At 35.7% G+C, this 21,972-nt stretch overlaps 1 protein-coding gene across 1 annotated transcript in view; it reads left to right on the top strand.

Annotated features, from left to right (window-relative positions):
• Nucleotides 1–14,408, top strand: part of LOC145690730 (uncharacterized) — a 45,495-nt gene extending 31,087 nt beyond the window's left edge. The window contains exon 2 of the mRNA XM_081765910.1: nt 10,464–14,408. Coding sequence (XP_081622036.1) covers nt 10,464–11,622 — 1,159 coding nt within the window. The 3' untranslated portion in view covers nt 11,623–14,408. The remainder of the gene's footprint in view (nt 1–10,463) is intronic.
• The last annotated feature ends 7,564 nt before the right edge of the window (nt 14,409–21,972 follow it).

The raw sequence follows: 21,972 nt of genomic DNA, 5'->3' as shown, positions 1-21,972 counted from the left end.
AAGTTTTCGAGCTTATAGATCCTTTGAGTGGAGAATCTTGTAGCGTACGTTCTGTTGATCGTATCAGAGTGTAAAGACGCACTCAAAAAACTAAAAACCTATTTTTAAAATTAGCTAAAAAGCATCTTCGTGAAAAAAAAAGGTTCTGTAAAACTAAACAGCAAAAAGGGTAGATTCTTGTGAGACTGAAACTCTGGTAAATATAATTTTTTCGAATGAGACTAAAGTTAGTTTGTATCTAACGCAAGCGAATATAACAAGTTTAATTCCAGCTACTGCTGAAAGAACTATTGAAATGTGACTTCTATTTACTATAGTTGATTGTTAAGTTCGAGTACCAAAGACGCACTTTCATATTGACTTTAAATCATTTGTTAAATCCAAAGTTGAATAGACGTGACATGTAAGAAAAGTGACGAATGCGGATTATATGTTAAAGAACATTCTATGTCAAATAATTGTCTAGCAATTATATATTAGTTAAAAAGAGATGTGACCTGAAAACTATTATTTATCAGAGTGGTCATATTTTCCCGATGCTTATGCGACAAGTTATTGCAACTTGTAGTAAGATCTTAAATCATCCTCAGTACGAGGTGAGTCGCCTAGCGTTTATGTAATATTTTTAGTGTAAACTAATGTACACTCTGAGTTTACTAGAATGAAAATATTTTTCTGTGTACTGGAAATACTATTAGGCGAGTATTCTGTTATGAATGGCAATTCCCTTCTATTTTCATTTTAACCCTAGGGCTCATTTTCCGTATTATTTTTTTCTTGCCTCACTAGAAGGTCTTGTTTCCATCCGAAGGGTTGAGAAAATACTTAAAATGTATGAAGGAAGATAGGCTTGTAAATTTAAGCTAATAGACGCTGAGTAATGTAAGAGTGTTAAGTAATTTATTTCATATGAGTATTGTAGGATAATAATATGTAACCTATAGTTCTCATTTATTATTATTGTATTTGTATGTTAATGCGTTGAAACAGTATAAGTAGTTTGAAAATGTTTTCTTATGTATATACAATTTTAAGTCTAGTGTATATATATATATAGTACGTTCACTTGTTTTGTGGAATATGAAAGTACCATTGTTTTAATTAATGTATGTTTCATCTATTTGCGTGACAAAACCAAGGATTTGTAATATCATGTAAATTTTATATCTCTTTTTCAAGAAGTTGCATTTGTTTTTAGAAATGGTTGTTATAACTATATTTTATTTGTGTAAACTATGTTTTGATGCAAATTAATAGATAGATGTTTTAGTTCTTTTGTAAAGCTAACATGTATTTATGATGATTCAATGAATGTAACTCTGAAAAATTTTATATGAATGCGAAAAAAACATAAATTATAAACATTATAAGGTTAATATAAAATATGTAATGTTAATAGGTTTCGCATCTAATATATATTAAGTTTTTCATAATGTACTTCTATTATTGGTGGTGGTAAAAGCGCATATCTTTAAAAACATATCATGATATTCATTTATGTATCTAAATAAATCATGCATATGATATTGTTTATCGTAGTAACAATGCCTAAAAAATGAACTGCAAGTGAAGAAAGACTTTAAATATAAATGCCCCATGAGTTCATTTTATATGTATTTAAGTGTCCCGTAATTTCGATATTTTTCTTCGTTGAAATAAGACACTTTGATCCGATGAACTGTTCGCCAAGTAAAAGCACTTACAGAATTCCCAGTGATCTGATGAATTGGCTTTGAAATGGTGCTTTCAGTTGAAGAGAAATCACGGTATAGGGACCTTGAACCTCTACAATTTTCTAATGGTGCACGTACATTCCTTTTGACCGCCAATGTAACTGATCCAAATTTACGCCTAATTACATTTTTCACTCAAACGCATATTTTTCGGTTGATGCTCAATAGTGATGATATTCCAAATTCATTTAGTTCGCTTTCTGTGTGCCATTCTTCGATTATGCTGCAACTTTGGTACCAAAGGAAACATTGGTAGAAGAAAAGAAGGAAAAAGAAAATTGAAGAATGTGGAATGTTCACGAATATTGTCTATGAGTTAGTGCAAACCATTAGTGCATTTTCCATTTTCGGAAGATCATGATAACGTGATGTAAGTGCATGACATTCATTGTGACCAATATAGGGGACTAGATGTTAATTTCACCTGTTCTCAATATTACATTTTAGATCGTCTAACAGATGCTACCACCCGAAAGTGGATGGTAGACGATTAGGTTGAGTGCATTGAGTAGATTCCCTGAGTGACAACCGGAGAGAGGTATTGTATGTTCCGATACTGTAGGTAATACAGGGCAAGGTTGTGTTGACCGCGGTGAGGAACCGAGCAGATCCTGTGGGGGTTAGTGAAGGAAGAAACTGGTTTGTCCAAGATGCGCGAAACCGTAGTATCAAGGAGAGGTTGCTCTGGAAATGATTAGTCCATCTGTTATCTGATTTTCATAAAGAAAAAGTGTATAAAATATCTATAAGCTCTTTTGCGATCAGCGTCCCAACAATACGTACTATCTCCTACCTTAGCATTCTGTTCAAATTGGAAGTGCTGCAAATTAACTGCTTTCTCAACATTTATCTCTAGACTTAAAAGAGAAATGGATAACTAGGAATAGCTTTTTGAGATGGGTCCAGTGTAAAAGAAAGAGATTCTATCTTGGATTTTGTTACTCTATTGAAACCCGTTGTTACAGATGTACTACTTCAAGTTTGAGCACTGAATTCGTATATTTTGAAAGTCTTTGTTTCACACTGTGAAACGATATAAACATTTTTTTAACTTGGGTGTTGTATAACACGTTTAATACACCCCATGAGGTTCATACATAAAAGAATAGGAACAGATATTTGGCAGAAGTTATGTCAATGGTTAAAGAAAATATGCAGTCTTCAGACTTTGTCCTTCACTGCCATCAATTTATACTTTTATCCTGACTTGAAATATTATCCTAGTACACAGGGATGCTGTTATTTTGTTCGTCTTTCAGCCAATGATGTATGTTTTAACCACGACAATTTTTACCATTCCCACATTTACGTTGGTTATTTCACACATTCCGCTAAGACCGTAACACTTGTGCATCAACGCAAATATTTTAGAAATTTTGTAACATTTTGAATTTGATGATGATAGTTGTCTTAGTGTAAGCATAATGTTTCTGTTAGATTTTTGAACACTTTCTTATTTCCTTATTTACATTTGTATGCAATACATTGCCCGCTTCTTTCCGTGTACTAACTAGCTTATAAAGGTAAGCTGAAGATATTAGCTCTCTGGTAAATCCCAGAACTTACAGCAGAAGCGTAAGTTCATGAGTTTTATTCCCGTTTGAGTCAACTTTTTGGTATATAATAATATATTTCTTAGTGTATTAATAATTATGTCAATAAAGTTTGGTTCCGTTGATTTAACTTTAATTGAAATGTGTGTCTCCGAAGTTTACTAGTTTGTAAAATTCTAATACTAGTAATATCACGTTGTAGGAGAAATTTGTTTGGATGTATAATAATTATGTAATTATTAGTTGTTGCTGTAATCAATAGAATAAATTTTGTTGTTAGAATAGACCTATCACACAGCTACAGTTTTACTTGCAATCAATCAAGAGGGAGGAAATATCAGTTGACCAGTTTTAAAAATGCCATCTCAAATGTAAATAATTCTCAAGAAAGAACAAATTGAGAAAAGGATGATTTTCTTGTCTATCTCACCTTCAATTAAACTTAATTGTTACAAGGCCACGGTATCGATTTATATCCGTTTCCACTCAGACTCTTTCTTTAAAACGATTCAAAAGGAAACAAACAAAGAAACGGGTTTTTCTAATCTATTATGATCTACTAATCCTCATAAATATGATCTTTTTTTTTCTTTGTAGCTTTCGGAAAAAATTTACCTGTACAATTGTGCATGTTTGGCCGATATTGTATATATTAGTGATTCTATCTACCTGCGCAATTGTGTAGGTGAGGGCTAAAAGGGTTAAAGAATGTTACTACCACGCAGGAAAAAGACTGCTAAATTTTTATAACTTACTTGTCGAGAGATGAAGAAAAAACTTTACAGCGTTATATGTATACTTAATATTTACAATAATAAGAAATCATATATTTTTAGAGAATGAAACCGATATTTCAACGATAGGAGGGTCACGTCACTTGCGTTAGTAATACGCATGGGAGCTGTAAAATTCTTCTGAAACGTTGTTATGTGAAATACGATAAGATAACATTTCAGAGTAAGATACTCTAAGAATAGGTGATGATAATCCAAGTTAACATGGTTTAATGCAGGATGATGTTCAATTGAGAATTTAAATTTATGAGCTGTGGGAGTTCGGCTTTGATTAATACTAGATGAATGAGTTTCGTATATTCCCGAATGTATACTAAAGTTTAAGGTGAAGTATATATTATTTTCTTGAGCATTTAAATTTGCTGCTAAAATTGCACAGTGAAAATTATGAAAATTTCAAATGAACATCACGTTTGTTCCAAATAATTAACTTATTCGGCCGTCTTTCCTAATTTCGCGAACATGTGCACAGTTGTTGTACCGGCTTGTAACCAGCGAAAAACACCTGACCTCTACAACAGAATGTGCAGAAAACCAATGCTTAACTTCAATCTTGAGATTTCGCGAATCGTTCAGTAAATAAAACCCTGAACGAACGTACGTTTATTGTCCCCAGTTCGCAATTTGTGCAGGATCGTGATTTTAATTCTTACTTTAATGAGATGTGGACCGGTTTCAAGACGTATTTCTGGATATAAAATTGCACTTTGGCAAAGACAATGTAAATAAAATATATACTTTCTTCGGAATGTGTTTTTAAAGTCGGGAAAAGTTTTTTTTAAAACTTTATTTTAATTGTGAATTATCTTTTTGTAGTTTTTACGTTGTAAGGGTTTATGAATGTCCAGTGTTCTTAGGCATATAGTCTTACGTTTATTTCGTCAAATTTGTGTTTAAAAAAGTCATATTATGTATAATGCTTTCAAGCTACGTAGACATACTTAGCGAAGAGTGTCTATAAGTTTTGTCCCGTCAGTATTGTTTTGTAGTAACGCTTAAATAAAACTCGTAATATAAATATGATTTTTGAGGAAGAAGTAGTGATTGTATAATGCTCCATATAAGTAGGGAATCACGTTTCGAAAGGATAAAGGCGTTATTTGAAAGAGAAATGATGAAAATACTTTGTTTACCAGTAAATAATTCTCACGTGGACACTACAAACTTTTTTTTACTGTTTTTGACGTATCACGTGTTAAGACAACTAAAGAAGTCTACAAGGGGCTTTTAAGTTATATGGGTTTACAGCTTATTTCGCAACATCCGCTTGAAACGTAGTTTTCTTAAAATATGCTAGCAAAAATGTGATCACTTAACTGCATCAGGCAATGCGTGATAAAGATCTATATATTATATATTAACTTTATAACATTGTAAATTTATATATTAAGAAATTTCCGGAAATTGCCCGGTTTGATCTCGTCGGGCGTAGGTCATTTGCTCGCTGGTATTGAGTAAAGATTTTATAGGACATATTTCACTTCCCTAACATAATCCACTCGTCAGATACTCTGATTTTTCCGTAAAATTTAAATATCTTTTCTTACTCGTAGGATCTTCATTCTAATGACAGTAACGTAAAAAAGAAGGAAAGAAGTTTTCTGGCTGAGATACAGGTGCTAGCTTCACTGTAAAATTTAATTTCACTCAGTTCACCCATTTCCTTAGCTAATACCAGGTTAGCTGGATGTCAAATTTGTACTCAGATATAATATGTAGATTGTTCATATATTCCCTTCTGAATGTTGTATTTCCCAAAACACTGATGCAAGCAACAGCTTTTTAAAAGTAAAAGGCTAGTGAGCAACTGTCCTCTCTCCAACAAGAAAGACTCGTCAGATTATGATTTTTGACGTACAAATATAATCCTTTTTCCGCCCTTCTGATTCCATTTCAATGAATTTAACATGTTAAAATCCCACTTAATTGTAGACACTCAACATATTAAAAAAAATCAAACAGTTCAGCTTCCTGTCTCATATAATGTGAATGAAAACATATTTCTTCCATTTTTCGGTATTCAGTTTCTAGCATTTATCTTCACACGCCCCTTTTACTTTTAACGTATGAAAACAATAATGACTAAAGTGTTTCACATTTCTAATAGTACTCGAGGAACATTGTTTAGAAAAAATGTTGTAACAGCTAGATTACAAACCCAGTAGAGAATTTTGATTTCTCCTAATGGCATTACACGAGGTTAAGAGAAATTTAAATTCTTTGTTTTGAGCACAAACGTACAGGCATTAGTAATAATCAAAGGGTGACAAAGGTGCAAATGCTTGTCCACAATCCCTTAACGTGATATTCAGGAGTCATGATTATGTATTTCAAAAATATAGATAAAGTGCTTCTCAAATGTATTCATTTCCTAATTGGGCTTAAATATGTATCAGATGTAACCACGTTGCTATATATTAATAGACGCGAAAATTGTAGTACCTATTAAAATTAAAATTTACTTTGTCACAGCTAGACTTTTTATACTGATTGAAATGACTTTCTTTTAAAAAAAATTGTTATATACTTGTTGTTATACTTTTCCTTCGTTTCTTGGTGGTCATAGTAAAGTATTTTGTAGCTGCAATTGAAACAAGTTCTCGCGATTGTTAAATTTTCTAACACAAAAATTAATGACATAATTATATTTAGCAACAGCGGATCTCTATTTTTACTTATAATAATAAAATGTTTATTCAACATAGCACAAAATAGGTATGTTTGTAGTTACTTGAGTTAACTCTGATATCGTATGAAGTGAATGTGGGAATAGTAGCAAGATTGAGGAGACCAAACTAAACTAAGAGAAATATCTGTAATTTCTCTCCCAACATGCCCCTGAAAGTTAGGCAAGACGTGTAACATGAAATCCAAGAATAATTTAGTTGTGATCAATGGAGGTGTTATTTAACTCAGAGAAAGGCATGTAGTTCAATTTATAATGGTTTATTAATTGATAGATTTAGTGCGCTTAGATTGACTCGATTAAATATCTGAAAGGTCATGAGGAATAAAAATATTGAAAATCTGGCCTTAAGAATATCATACCTGGTCGACTACTGGTTCCATGTTGTCAGGTATTCCCATCTGCAGTTCAGCTCCAAATTCTATAAAGCGTCCATGGAAAGATGAGCTTATCACTCGAAAATACACGTGAATAAAGTTTGTATTCGATCCTTCCGAAACTCGGGTTAAAATAACTTATCTCGATTCGTTACTTAGGATACAAGTACGTGTCGCGAAGCATGTCGAATTACTATTAACTCTCGACTTCTTATAAACTTCGTGTTGACTGATCTCCTAATAATTTCTTAGTAACTCGCCTCTTATAAACTTCTTATTAACTGAACTCTCATTCCAAGGAAACGGTTTTATACAGGGTGGGCCATTTTAATTAATCCACGGAAATGTCTGAAAATTGATAAAACATAGAAGAAATGTTTCAAGTACACGTTATATATTGCTAAGGGGAAAACAAATTCCGCCAAAAGTACCCCTCTCCGCCCCCCCCTAAATGGTGGTAACGGGGGGTAACTTTGAAATGTCAATTGGGAACATGGGTCTAGTATTGGGAACATGGGTCGATCCTTCCGAAACTCGGGTTAAAATAACTTATCTCGATTCGTTACTTAGGATACAAGTACGTGTCGCGAAGCATGTCGAATTACTATTAACTCTCGACTTCTTATAAACTTCGTGTTGACTGATTTCCTAATAATTTCTTAGTAACTCGCCTCTTATAAACTTCTTATTAACTGAACTCTCATTCCAAGGAAACGGTTTTATACAGGGTGGGCCATTTTAATTAATCCACGGAAATATCTGAAAATTGATAAAACATAGAAGAAATGTTTCAAGTACACGTTATATATTGCTAAGGGGAAAACAAATTCCGCCAAAAGTACCCCTCTCCGCCCCCCCCCTAAATGGTGGTAACGGGGGGTAACTTTGAAATGTCAATTGGGAACATGGGTCTAGTAATACCTCGTTCGAAAGGTCTTGGAAAACTAAGTAACGCTGTACCAAAAGATGTTTCATATTGTGCACCAGTTTCAAAATGGCCGCCATGATTGGTTCGGAAACTCCAGTACCCGTAGTGTGAAAACCATGGAAGGTAAATGAATGGAACAAAATTGAAATACGTAAATATCATAAGGCATATCGAACGGTGTGGTCCCTGTCATCCCAGTGGCCTCCCTAAAGTGGTCTTGTGGGCTAACTTCAAAATTTCAATGTCCGACGGGACAACGGTTCGGGCGTACGCTTGACCTACCCAATGCTGTTTGGGAGGCAGACTTCATGCATAGAGAATTGGTGCACTAAGTTAACGCGGATGGCCACAGTTACATTTTGATTAACTATTAGCATTCATGTCATATTGTGAAGCACGCATTGCATAAAAGTTTCTCTTTTTTTAGTCACTACAGCGTCATCCTTACAAACAAATGTTTCAACCACACCATACCTATTTGTAAGGTTAGCCTTAATTTACGAATTAGAGTTCTCGTTTGAACTTTCACTTTACTTTCCACCCCACTCACATACAGAGCGCAGGGAGAGATTATTTTGCAGGACTTGGATTTCTCTCTATACATTATGGCAATTTTACTGTAATATTTTTATCTCTGTTGTATTATTCTCGAGCCTTGGAACGCCTCCGTGGTTTTCCTATTTAATTTTCGTTATTTTCATTTATGTCTAACCGTATTCATACTATGGGCACGAGACGTTTTCTTAGACACAGTCACCATGTCTTTACGATCATTTTGAAAACGGTGTCTCATGTCGAAAATTTTCTTACAGAAGCTGTTTGATATTAATTTGTCTATGTAACATGATGTTACTCGCTTCAAGCTGCTATTTGAAATTTTTAAGTTAGCCCCGGATACCTTTCAGTTGGCCCCTGGAGTCACCCCGACAACACCTCTCGATGTGCCTTACGTCAGTTAGCTACTCCAGTTTTTCTTTTGTTGATTTATCTCCAATCGCTTTCATACTACGGGTACTAAAGCTTTTCTCTGACACGGATACTATGTTTCGGCGGCCTTTTGAGAACACTGCCATTTCACATCAATCGTTTTCTCTTGCAATATGTTAGATTTTGCAAGATTTATCGATCGAGGTACCACTCGACTCATGTTACTATTTGAAATTTTGAAGTTAGCCCCCAAGACCCCTTTAGGGAGGCCACTGGGATCACAGGGACCACACCGTTCGATATGCCCTATGATATTTACGTATTTCAATTTTGTTCCATTCATTTACCTTCCATGGTTTTCACACTACGGGTATTGTAGTTTTCGAACCAATCATGGCGGCCATTTTGAAACTGGTGCACAATATGAAACATCTTTTGGTACAGCGTTACTTAGTTTTCCAAGACCTTTCGAACGAGGTATTACTCGACCCATGTTCCCATTTGACATTTCAAAGTTAACCCCCGTTACCCCCATTTAGGGGGCGGGGAGGGGTACTTTTGGCGGAATTTGTTTTCCCCTTAGCAATATATAATGTGTACTTGAAACATTTCTTCTATGTTTTATCATTTTTCAGATATTTCCGTTGATTAATTAAAATGGCGCACCCTGTATAATCAAGAAATGAGGTTGCAGATATTGGAGATATTCATGACAACAACAGACTCCAGTTAGCACGTGGAATTCTTGAGAAACTCAATTGGGAGAGGACATTCTGCTGACCAGAAATCCCTAGAATCTCCAGACTCAATCTCTCGGATGATTTAAATTTTGTCAATCCAAGAATTTTTTAAAACAAAAAGATACATAATTCTTACAATAACATAGACATTCTGTTCTCAATTTTGAAAAATAAAAACGATGATCCAAATGTAATTGTCTGACAAACGTAACAACTTCATTGTATAAATTCTCATATTAACATAATGTAACTAGGTTGCTTTATTTGCTTTTTCGTAATAGAATAATAAAACGTCAGCAAACTAAATGATTTTCATGACATAATGTTATTCCTAATATTTGTGTGACATGATTTAATGAGTAAAATGATGATGTGAATAAACTTAAATCTAAATGACATAAAATATTGTAACTTTACTAAAATTGAAATCTAAAACCATAATATCTGATAATATTCCATAAATATCCTAAAGTATAATATGACGTCTCCTTATATCCTATAACAATACAAATAATTGTACAAATTGACATATTAAAAGCAAACTACGTGCTCTTATCTTTAGAATAGAGACATATGGAATCTCCCTCTGAGTTGTCGGTTACATATTCCTACAAAATTTCATGTTAATGGAACAGAAATATGAGATTCAAAGAATGATTTCATTTTTTGTTGTTACTTCGTAATAACCTTCATTTTCACTTCCTTATTTATTGAATTTGTTACAGGCGCTATAGCGAATTTGCTCTTCACAGAGAGGCGAATACCTTTATTGCGTTAAGAGAAACCTTTCCTTATTCCGATAAGGAATCTCCAAAGCAGACTGGTAATGGATTTAATCGATCACCTTTTTCAAGACATATGCTAACACATAAAAGTGAAAATCATCTTACGTACCGAAAGAGTGTTAAACGCTATAGTCAAAGATCAACATTGTCAACCGAAAAATTAGTACATACAGGTGACGAATCCCACATCTGCGGAGAGTGTGGAATGTTATTCAGTGTACGTACAAATTTTGTTACACACATGTTAACCCACACAAAAGGAAAACCTCTCACATGTGATGAGCGTGGACGTGCATTTCATCAACGTTCAAGTCTGGCTAGACACATGTTAATTCATACAGGAGAAAAACTTCAGAAATGCCAAGAGTGTCGCAAGGGATTTAGTCGACGATCTTGTTTGGCTAAACACATGTTAATCCATACAGGGGAAAAACCTCACTCTTGCCAACAGTGTGGAAAGGGATTTACCCAACGTTCTAATTTGGCTGCACACATGTTACTCCACACAAGGGAAAAATCTCACTCTTGCCAACAGTGTGGAAAGGGATTTATCAAACGTTCTTATTTGGCTGCACACATGTTAGTCCACACAGGGGAAAAACCTCACTCTTGCCAAGAGTGTGGAAAGGCATTTAATCAACGGTCTAATTTGGCTAGACACATGTTAATCCATACAGGAGATAAATCTCACACATGCGAAGAGTGTGGAAAGGGATTTAGTCTACGTTCAACATTGACTACGCATATGTTAATCCACACAGGGGAAAAACCTTACACTTGCCAACATTGTGGAAAGGGATTTACCCAACGTTCTAATTTGGCTGCACACATGTTGATCCACACAGGGGAAAAACCTCACTGTTGCCAACAGTGTGGAAAAAGATTTATCCAACGTTCTAGTTTGGTTACACACATGTTAATCCACACAAGGGAAAAACCTCACTCTTGCCAACTGTGTGGAAAGGGATTTATCCGACGTTCTTATTTGGCTGCACACATGTTAATCCACACAGGGAAAAAACCTCACTCTTGCCAAAAGTGTGGAAAGGCATTTAATCAACGGTCTAGTTTGGTTAGACACATGTTAATCCATACATGACATAAATCTCACACATGCGAAGTGTGGAAAGGAACTTAGTCGACGTTGAACTTTGGCTACACATATATTAATCCATACTAGACAGAATCATTATACGTGCCAAGAATGTGGGAGGGAATTTAATCATGGTCATGTCATTCCAAAAAGCACGTTGATACATACAGGTAAAATGCCGCGCATCTGCAGAGTGTAAAAAATGGATTAGTAAACGTTCAAATTAGCTATGCACATGTTAGTCCACACAGGCGAGAAATCTTACGCATATCCAGACTGTGGAAAGATATTTAGTAGACTTTCAGCCAGAAAAATTCACATACTGACTAACAAATCTGAGAAATTCAACATCTGTTGTGAGTGTGTAAAAGGGTTTAGTGAAAATTCAAACTTGAACACGCACATGCTATTCCGCACAGGGAAAATTGCCCACAAATTTTAAAAATGTTGAAAGCAGTTTTGTGTACCGTCAAAGTTTATTACACAATTGTTAATCTACACTGCAGAAAATTCTAAAACATGCGAACAGTGTGGAAAGGGATTTAGTCTATTGTCAAGTTTAGCTGCAGACACGTTAGTCCACACTGCGCAAAAATCTCACGCATACGATGAGTATTGAAAGGGATTTAGTCTAATTTCATGTTTCGCTACACGTATTTTAATTCATGCGAAAGAAAAATCTCTCACGTAACAAGAGAGCGGAATAGGAATTAATCAACGTTCACACCTTACAAAACACGTTAATATTAGTGATGGTTAAATTCCCGGGAAGATACCCGAAAATTGGAATTTTTCGGGAATTTATGTGCACTTCTCCAAAACATAATTGCACGCTTGATTTTTTCTAACTCCCTTAAGAGTCTTCCTACCCACAAAAAATCTGTTCGCAAAAACATGCATGCTCTCATTCTTTCCTGTTAATTAACGAAGTGGAAGGTTGTCATAATCTTTCGATATGTTGTAGACATAGGATAGTACTATGGGGCTTGTTGGTCTCTGTCTCAAAAACGTAATGTATTTTTATTACACATGTGATTAAAGTTACGGTAACTTTGTGAATCAATAAAAGTTTAAAAACATGATATTTAAAATTTTAACGGCACACCTCCCTAAATTACTATCTTTTTTATTTAGGAGTTGTTTCAAACGTATCGTAATACATATATTAAACGTAAAAAAGCATAATTTACGAACTATTATGCATTGATTAAATTCGATATTTCAATATTTTTCTCTTCTTTTTAAGTGGACGTAGTGTTCGCCGTAACTGGTAGATGGCACCACATGGATTTTCCTTCCCTTTTTTCGGCAAAGGGAAACAAAAAAGAGGTCCACTATAATAGCTGGGGTTTAGGAAGGGTGGGTGAGGACTTCTGTTGAAAGAAAAATGACAAGGAATGTATAAGAGGAGAAATTCCAACCTCGTTTTCGGAAGCATACAAAATTCTGAAATACAGTCGCGGCCACCGATAAACGACCCTTACCCATACCATTCGTATGAAACTGCCCCTTCCGCAAGCATGACCACAAGTGACCACAAAATGTTTTCTGCACGTGCCGAGGGACAAGGTTGTCACATTTTTTCTTGAAAATGTCTGGACACCATATGTTCTTTCTTCTACAGAAAGCCATTGAGAAAACCGTAGTAGAAACGTACTGACTCTTGAATTGTGTAATAAAAAGTGATCTAAAAAAAATGTTAAATGATCGAGTGCCAACAACATAATTCAAATAGGGAGAAAATACCAAAACTGAACACGAATTATTCATGAATCTTTAAAAAGATATATATACATACTATATTTACTACACTACTATATTACTACACTACTATACTATATTATCTACACTATTATATATAAAAAGGATTAAAGTGGCTTACTCATCAATAACTAAGAGAAACTATTATAGATAGAAACATGAATTTGCAAGAATGCTCCTTTGTCACAAAAACAAAAGCTAAGAAAGATTTGTTTGAAATGAGTCTTATAGGGAAGTAAAAGAGGATTCATATAGTTCTTTGCTAAGAATAAAGTATCTCACGAATCCTTGAAGGTTTCCGTGCCTGAGAAGAGGAAATAGGGTCATTTTCTATAATATTATACGTATAATTTTAGTTTTATTAAAGAAAAAGTCTCAGGTAATTAAAAACGAATGTTAGTGCAAAATATCAGAAAGTTGCAGATTTGATTAGCAGTTGGTTGATAAAGCTGTCAGTAAACCGAACTTATACTTTAAAACAGGTTATTGTGAAATTAATATATGTAAATACTCTACTATTGTATTGAAATTAATATAATTCAATCGCTATCAAATGTCTTACATGAAAACGTATCCTAAGGTTAGTGGCTTGGATTAGATTTATGGTTCTCATCATTGAAGCCAATAAATGGGCGATATTAAAGAAATGTTGTTTAGACTTACTGTATATTATTCTGATATGTGGTCTCTTTTCACTGAAGGCTACTGGTTTGGGAGGTGCAAAAACGAGTTAACTCAGTGTTTCTCACGATAAGGGACGCCTTGTTAAGTTTGAAGAAGTATCGTCTCGATTCTCAAAGATATCTCTCATCTTGTTCAGTAATTTTATATTCATTTAAAAGCAATTTTGGTGAAATTTTAGATTTAGCGATAAAAAATTTAAATGCTTTACTGGGATAGGTCTTAAATAATTAGCATTAATTAAAAAGATACATATCACCCAGGTGTTTTAACCAATGTTCATATCGAAACCTGGTCTGCAGCTGGGATGGCCAAGGAGATTTCCTCCTCTTCGACTACCTTCAGCCCTCCTGAAACTTTCAGGTATTTGTTGGTGTGTATATCAAATAACTTCGGCCTTCGAGTAATGAATCATAAAAGATAAAAGAAATATATTGAACTACCAGTGGTAATAAAATAAAACTGCCAGTATTTCTCTAACTGAGGGTTTCTCAACCTCGGGGGTCGCGACCCCCCAGGGTTTCATATGAGTCGCTAAGATAAGCGGAAGAGATAAATATGATTAAAATCTAATATCGGAAATTATTTTTAAATATTATTTTGAAACTAACAAATAGGTCTACTAAATATTTCAACAGAAGCAGAGTTGTTTAAAAATCAATTTAAATGAAAGAGGTATGATATGAAACTAATGAGAATTGCATATTGAAACACCAGAAAAATCAAGTCATTTAAAACACTTAATAATTTGTTTTAGCAACTGTTGAAGCTTTTTTCCACGAAAATTAGAAATTACTTTTTTTTTATCATACATCCAAAATTAAGGGAGTTATAAAGTTTTAAAATTTTCAAAAGGTCTCAATTTTGAAACAGTATAACGGATCGGATTCGATATTTGTAATATGAATGAACTGACGAAATTCGGTTTTAACCTATTCGCTTTTAGGGAAGTTACTGTATCCACTATATACAAGAAATGGATTCTACTATTATAGAAATAGATGGATGTCGTGAGATCTTCGAAATAGGTGGTCGTTGGTAAGAAGATGTGATAAAATGGGGGTCGTAATAGAAATTAGGTTGAGAACCACTGTTCTAACTGTATATGAATTCTTGTACAAGAGAGAGTGTTATCAAAGATATTACAAAATAAAAACTTGCAATAAAATACATCATTTGGTACCGCAGAACTCCTTATCCACGGCCGAAAGAAATTGGACATTTTCATTCAGCGAGAAAATACTAAGACACCAGCACACTATAATCACTACTTTGAACAAAGTGTCGAGGAAAACTAGAGAACTCAAATTTACCAACTGACAACTATTGACAACATTGGTGGCCATAAACAATAAATTGAAGCGTTCTATAAGAAACTAAGTTTATAGAGAAAGCATTCTAAGATTTTCCCTTCCTTCTTTTCGTTTCTTTTACTTTCAAAACAGTAGAAAAAAACTGTTTTAACGTTTTTTATATGTTACTGCTCATTCATGGATGAAGAAAACCTAAGTCAAAACTATCTTTCTTTTTTCTTTCCTTTATAAACTTCAAAAAATTCATGTTTAAATTTACAAGGATGGGATTCATTTTATTATGATTTGCAAAATCCGGATAACTATAAAAGTCAAGAGGAAAAAAATGAAAATAACCCTACTGCCTGCCTTAAGTTGTAAATTATAGCACCAAAAGTAAGGTTTCTTGCAGGAATTGAGAATAAATATTTACCCTTTTAAAGGCATTTACACACTTCGTTTTTCCTTGTTTTTTAAATGTAATTCTGAAGGAAAGAGGATCCTTCAAAAAAGGACGGTAAGATCTTCGTTAGTTCATTTTTCCGTATAGATCTTTTATGGGCAAAACATAAATATGTCACTTCACCGAAAACTTTCGAACACCAACATTATGCAGGTTGGTGTGTAGGGTAAACTGAAAAATCAGTTCGTACTTTTGTTGTCCTCACACGGCAATCTGGACTGAAAACCTTAAAACAGAGAGAAACCAGTTCATTCATTTTAGAAATCTGGCAGCATTGAGTCCTTGGCGACCTCCAGTGCAGTTTGCGGTTGCTAAGCCACGGGGGTTACAGGAAAGTCTCCTCTTCCAGGAAAAATAGTCGCTTATCCATGTCGCTCCGACTTTATATACTAGTTTGCACTGAATACAAAGCGTCTGGCCAGACGCTTATGAGGCAAGAGATAGGGCTTTACTTTTTTTTATTCCATATGTAAAAGGCAAAGGATACTACAATCATCCGTAAGGAATGTCGTATTTGATAAAACCAAGCATTCACTTTTATCTTTTTTTTTTTTACAAATTTCGTTTGTAATAGAAAAGTAATTAGCATATGTTATAGCGGCAACATTCAGTGTGTCAAAATATCAATTATTTTCATGCATTTATGTGGGAGAGAGTAAGGCAACCGATTTTGCTCTACATCTTATAATGGCTTTAGTACAGCCTTAATGCCGGCTTTCTAGACCTGATTCCACTTCGTCTTATTTTACGTAGCTTCGTAATTGTTCTCAATATGTGGGTCAACACCGACATTTTTAAGTAACCTTGTTGGAATCGAATCCAGAACCATTAGGGATGCGCACGAGTCGAGACATGTCTCGAATCTCGACTCGACTCGAGTCGAGATTCGAGTCGAGACACACTTTGTAAAATTCGAGACGAGTCGAGACAAACGTGTTTCTCGACTCGAATTTTCGAGTCGAGACACGAGTCGAGTCGAGACAGCTCATAAAAATCTCGACTCGACTCGAATGTCTCGAAAATTTTTCTAAAACTTTTAATATTATTATGAAGAAATTATTCACTCAGGAACAGCCTTGAAACCAATTCCAGCATTTATTACTTTAGAAAGGTACAGAACGTATAAATTTAATAGTTAATCTTCCGAGATCAAGATCTAATTTTCAGCTCAATTCAGTTAATTAAAACTAGTAATTAATGTCGTGATATTTGATTGTACTTCAAATATAATAATAATAATAATAATAATAATTGATTATCTAGTTTGTATAAAACTATTATCCGTAGCCTATATCTAGTCTGTATAAGAACATTGCAATAAAGTGAACATCATAAATTGTCTGAATGAGCAATTGGCAGTCTATAGTAATTTAGCATAGTTATAACTATTGTGTTTTTATTTCCATGAACGATATAGGGCTACATAACTTCTGGACAGGGCCAGATTTAAGGGGGTGCAAAGGTGCAGCACGCTACCCCCTTTGTTGTAAATATACCTGTCTAAAATGAGAAGCTAGCAGTGAAAATACCGCGACATTGGTGTGTCGTGAATGGCCCACTGATGTACCGCGAGGATATCAAAACAAAATTATTAATTCTATAGCAATCAAATTGCAAAACGTAGGGGAAAATGTATATTTGTATTTCACATTACTATGAACCTCTACTATGAATCTACAGTTTTAAGTTTCATGACGTGTTACTTTTCTGTACATTTCTAATGTTGAAAAAAGTATTTGTTATTGTTATGACCATTATTGCTTCTTTATCGTTACAGACTATTTCGTAACTTGAAAATTTAAAATATCATTCAATCCTTTCGATAAATTATTTACATTTGTGTTTTAAAAGTAAAATAGATTTATTTGTTCGTTCGTTATTTAATGATCTTCATTCTTAGTAAAAGGTTGGATACAGTTTTCGAAAGAGTAAGCGTATTTTTAATAACCTGAGTCCAACATTTCATTGCAGTTGTTTTCTCCTTTTAATTAGAATGAAAAATAAGCATAGTGATTTACCACGAGGAAAACCCAGTGATCGAGCTTTCTTCTCTGTGCAAAGGAGATCAGTAATCAAAGAAAAAAATACCAGTGTGTTTTATATTTACAAATAATAATATCTATAAGTGTGCCGCGAGAATCCATGTTACACCCATAGTGTGCTGCAAGTTGAAAAAGGTTGGGAAACGCTGGTTTAGAGGAAAGAATAATTGGTACACTCCCTCCTCCCTGCTCTCTCTCTGCCTAGTATATTTTCTTTATTTTATTGTCTCCGAAACACCATTCCAGACAAATGCTTTTCGCTAGAAAAGTTAGAAACAAACCATCCCGCTCTTGGACAAAGTGGGCAACATGCGGTAGTCAGGTCAATGAACCTGCTTTGGAAATTTTCGTGCAATTTAGGTTACTGAGAGGGTGTAGTTTCTTCAACTAAGCCGCCTTCTACTATGGCTCATGCCATAAATAAGTCATCGTCTGATCATATGGGAAACACCGCTAGTTGTCCTTGCCTGACATCTGTTTCATATTCATATAGCAAATGTTTTTTTTATAGACGGTGTTGTATCTATCCAGAGAAATATCATCCGCCCCTGTTCCCATTTGAAATGTTTTGGTTGACCCCCTTGAGCCTTATGATGGGAGCCCTGGGGGACTTGCTTCTTACAAAGTTCTCTTGGCCCTCGACATGAGTACATTCCTGTGCAATTGGATTTGCAACATCTCTTTTCGCTTCGCAGCAATTTGAGATTACATTGTTCGATGCCATGTTAAGACAGCACATATTTGTGGCGTCCATTTTGAAAAACATGCTTCATATAGCAAATGTTTCCTATATATGTTGTTACACATTCCATGATCAATCGAGAGAGGTAACACTCGGTCCCTGTTTCCTTTTGAAAATTTGAAGTTGGCTCCTGGGGCCCTATGTTGGGGATCCTGGGGGCACTTGCTTCTCACAGACTTTTATCACCCCCTGACATTGGTACATTCCTGGACAACTGGATCCGCACATTTTTGTTCGTTTCGCAAATCTTTCAGGTCACAAAGTTTGATGGGACACCCTGCATATTCCCACATACGACCCAACCATGACATAATGTTCACTACTTCTATTATCGGTTATTGGCTCAACCCAACCATTTCATGTTCCCCGACTTGACATTGCCTCAATCACTCTAACATTGATGCATTCCGAGTGATGCCTGTTGCCGGAATTTTCTTTTTCTGAAGCGAGTGGCCTACTTGTCTGGATGTCCATGGCCAGTCTTGCCAACTTTGGAACTCGTTTTTCTTTTCGACTCTTATACGTCGGTTTCCTGCATATTCGGTGCTTCTTGTTTTGTTCATTCTAATATGTACAGCCCCTGATCAAATGTGGCGCATTATGGCCAACTCCGTTTTTTCCGTATTTTTCGTACTTCTGTTTTTTTTCCTATTTTCTTTTGTTAGATTGTACCACTGATTAGACACGCCATATCTTATGTTCTACATGACAGGTTGACACTCAATATTGCACTCACTTCATATAGTGCTCTTTGCAAAACATGTACTTTTCATTGCAGTTGGCAACACTGTTAACCCCACTGGTGGCCTTCATTTGTTCCCTATTGTGGCAAGTCTCTTTCTATACTTGGGAACCGGTCAAAACCCCCACACTCAAGAAATGTCAAAACGCCCACACAAACGGTCATAACCCCCACACAAATGGACAAATCTCCCAAACGCACGAACGGTCAAAACCCCCACACTCAAGAAATGTCAAAACGCCCACACGATCGGTCATAACCCCCACACAAATGGACAAATCTCCCAAATACACGAACGGTCGTAACCCCCACAGCCAAAACCCCCACACTGGTAGTCGGTCATAACCTCCAACGGTCTTAACTCCCACACAAATGGACAAAACAGCCACACATAGCAATGGTCACAATCCCCACATAAATGGACAAAACCCCCACACAAATGGACAAAACTCCCACATGCAGAAATAGTCACAACTGCCACACAAATTGACAAAACCCCCATACTCATGTATTGCCCTTGTACTTTTTAATAACATTTTTTATTCCACTTAAATTGATGTTGCAACTATTCTTCTTGGGCGTCATAAAGAGCCGGAACAAAGACATGAAATGACGATAATTTCAGAGTGTGGGGGATTTGTCCGATTTTGTGGGAGTTTTGTCCATTTATGTGGGGATTATGACCGTTGCTATGTGTGGCTGTTTTGTCCATTTGTGTGGGGGTTATGACCGATTGTGTGGGCGTTTTGACATTTCTTGAGTGTGGGGGTTTTGGCTGTGGGGGTTTTGACCGTTCGTGCGTTTGGGAGATTTGTCCATTTGTGTGGGGGTTATGACCGATCGTGTGGGCGTTTTGACATTTCTCGAGTGTGGGGGTTTTGGCTGTGGGGGTTTTGACCGTTCGTGCGTTTGGGAGATTTGTCCATTTGTGTGGGGGTTATGACCGTTTGTGTGGGTGTTTTGACATTTCTTGAGTGTGGGAGTTTTGGCTGTGGGGGTTTTGTCCTAGACCCCTATACTTCACTTGTCAACATTGTATTTTGCCGTGCCCCCCTTTTTTGTGGAATTTGCACTTTTCCCCTTTATCCAGCCTTGCTGTTTCCCGAACTTCCACCCCTTATATTTCCTGAGCCTATTGTGATGGGCAGCTAATTTTTTGGGAATGCTCATCTCTGTTACAGCTCTTTCAATTGGCATAGGCCACACCTTTCACTGCAGCTATCATTTTCGGAAGGTTCCCTTGTGAGATCCGAACGAGACAATTGTGTTCGCATTGGATATGTTATAACTAGACGAATCCCGAAGTTATACGTGTCACCGGGCGGGATATCGTGAGTTACAACATATTCAACAAACTTAAAAAGTTCGTTACTGAATACTCTATGTCTGGTGTCTATCTGTTCGTCTGTCTGTTATTTGCAATTTTTTTCAATTTTGTACACTGCATTAGATAGAGCATCAAAAACTATTAGACAAAATGATTAAATTTTTCGCGTCAATCTAACCGTTCGCAAGATAGTGGCCAAAAAATGACCGATTTACAGAAATTTAAGCGGCTATATCTCGGGAACCGTAAGTCATAGAGAGATCATATTGGTGTTGATCAATATCTAAAAGGATGGTAAACATTTTGGTACCAAATAGTAACCGGTAGTCACTGTCCAACTGGCCAGTGGTTTGGCCAATGGCCAGTTGGCCAGTGGCCACCAATTAATATCAGGACAAAAATGTTTAGCATTCTATTAAGGATTGATTACCACCAATATCATATCTCTATGGCTTACCGTTCCCGTGATATTGGCCAAAAACATGGCCAATTTCTAGATATTTAAAAAGCCATAGCTAGGAAATTACCTGCTAGAATAGTTTGAACCGAGTCATTTGTTCGGAAACGATTGGGTAAATGGAAAACTCGGTGAACATGTATCCCATCATTTTCAAGGCCACTCTTTTTTGGGGTAAAAAGTTTGCCTCAGGGTTCCCCGCAGGACCCCAGACGGGATTCAACTAAAAAGTCTTAAATGGCAAGGGGGGTTAAGTAGCACATCGTTTGAAATCTGTTGTAAAATGAAGGAAAATGGAGCAAGTCTCGACTCTCTACGACAACCCTGTGCAAAATGGCGGCGGGTCAAAATGAAAACAAAAACTTAATTGAGAAGTCCAAGGCCACCCGTATAAATCGAAAATGGTGAGACAAATGTAAAAACAAGAAAGGACGTGTGGCATTACGAGATCGAGCTGAAGAGAATTTCACAGTAAATATCAAGCTCAAGCTCGAATTAGTGAGAAACTTGACTAGTGTGATCCTCATTGAGATTAGCGAACGCGAACTCCATTGAGGATAGAGAGCATGAGCCCGAGTGAGTCACGGTTGCATAATTACCAATTTTACTTCTTTCTGTCTTTCTTTTCTTTTTTTTTCCTACTCCAATGCGTAAGGCTTATGAACAGCAGAAGTGCTTGCTAGAAAGACCTTAATTAGCATTGCTTGAATTATCCGTAGACTAGGAACTGCTTAGATATCTAATGCAACTTACGTTCGCATTTTGACAATTCAGGTTGTAATTAAAACCTTGAATACTGAGCAGATGAGCACGCAGAATGTTTTGTTGGGGTGTATTTCTAATACGCAA

Source organism: Thermobia domestica, chromosome 7 (genome assembly GCF_964235325.1).
Source record: "Thermobia domestica chromosome 7, izTheDome1.hap1.1, whole genome shotgun sequence".
Taxonomy (NCBI): Eukaryota; Metazoa; Arthropoda; class Insecta; order Zygentoma; family Lepismatidae; genus Thermobia; species Thermobia domestica.
This window is presented reverse-complemented; position numbering and strand designations above follow the sequence as displayed.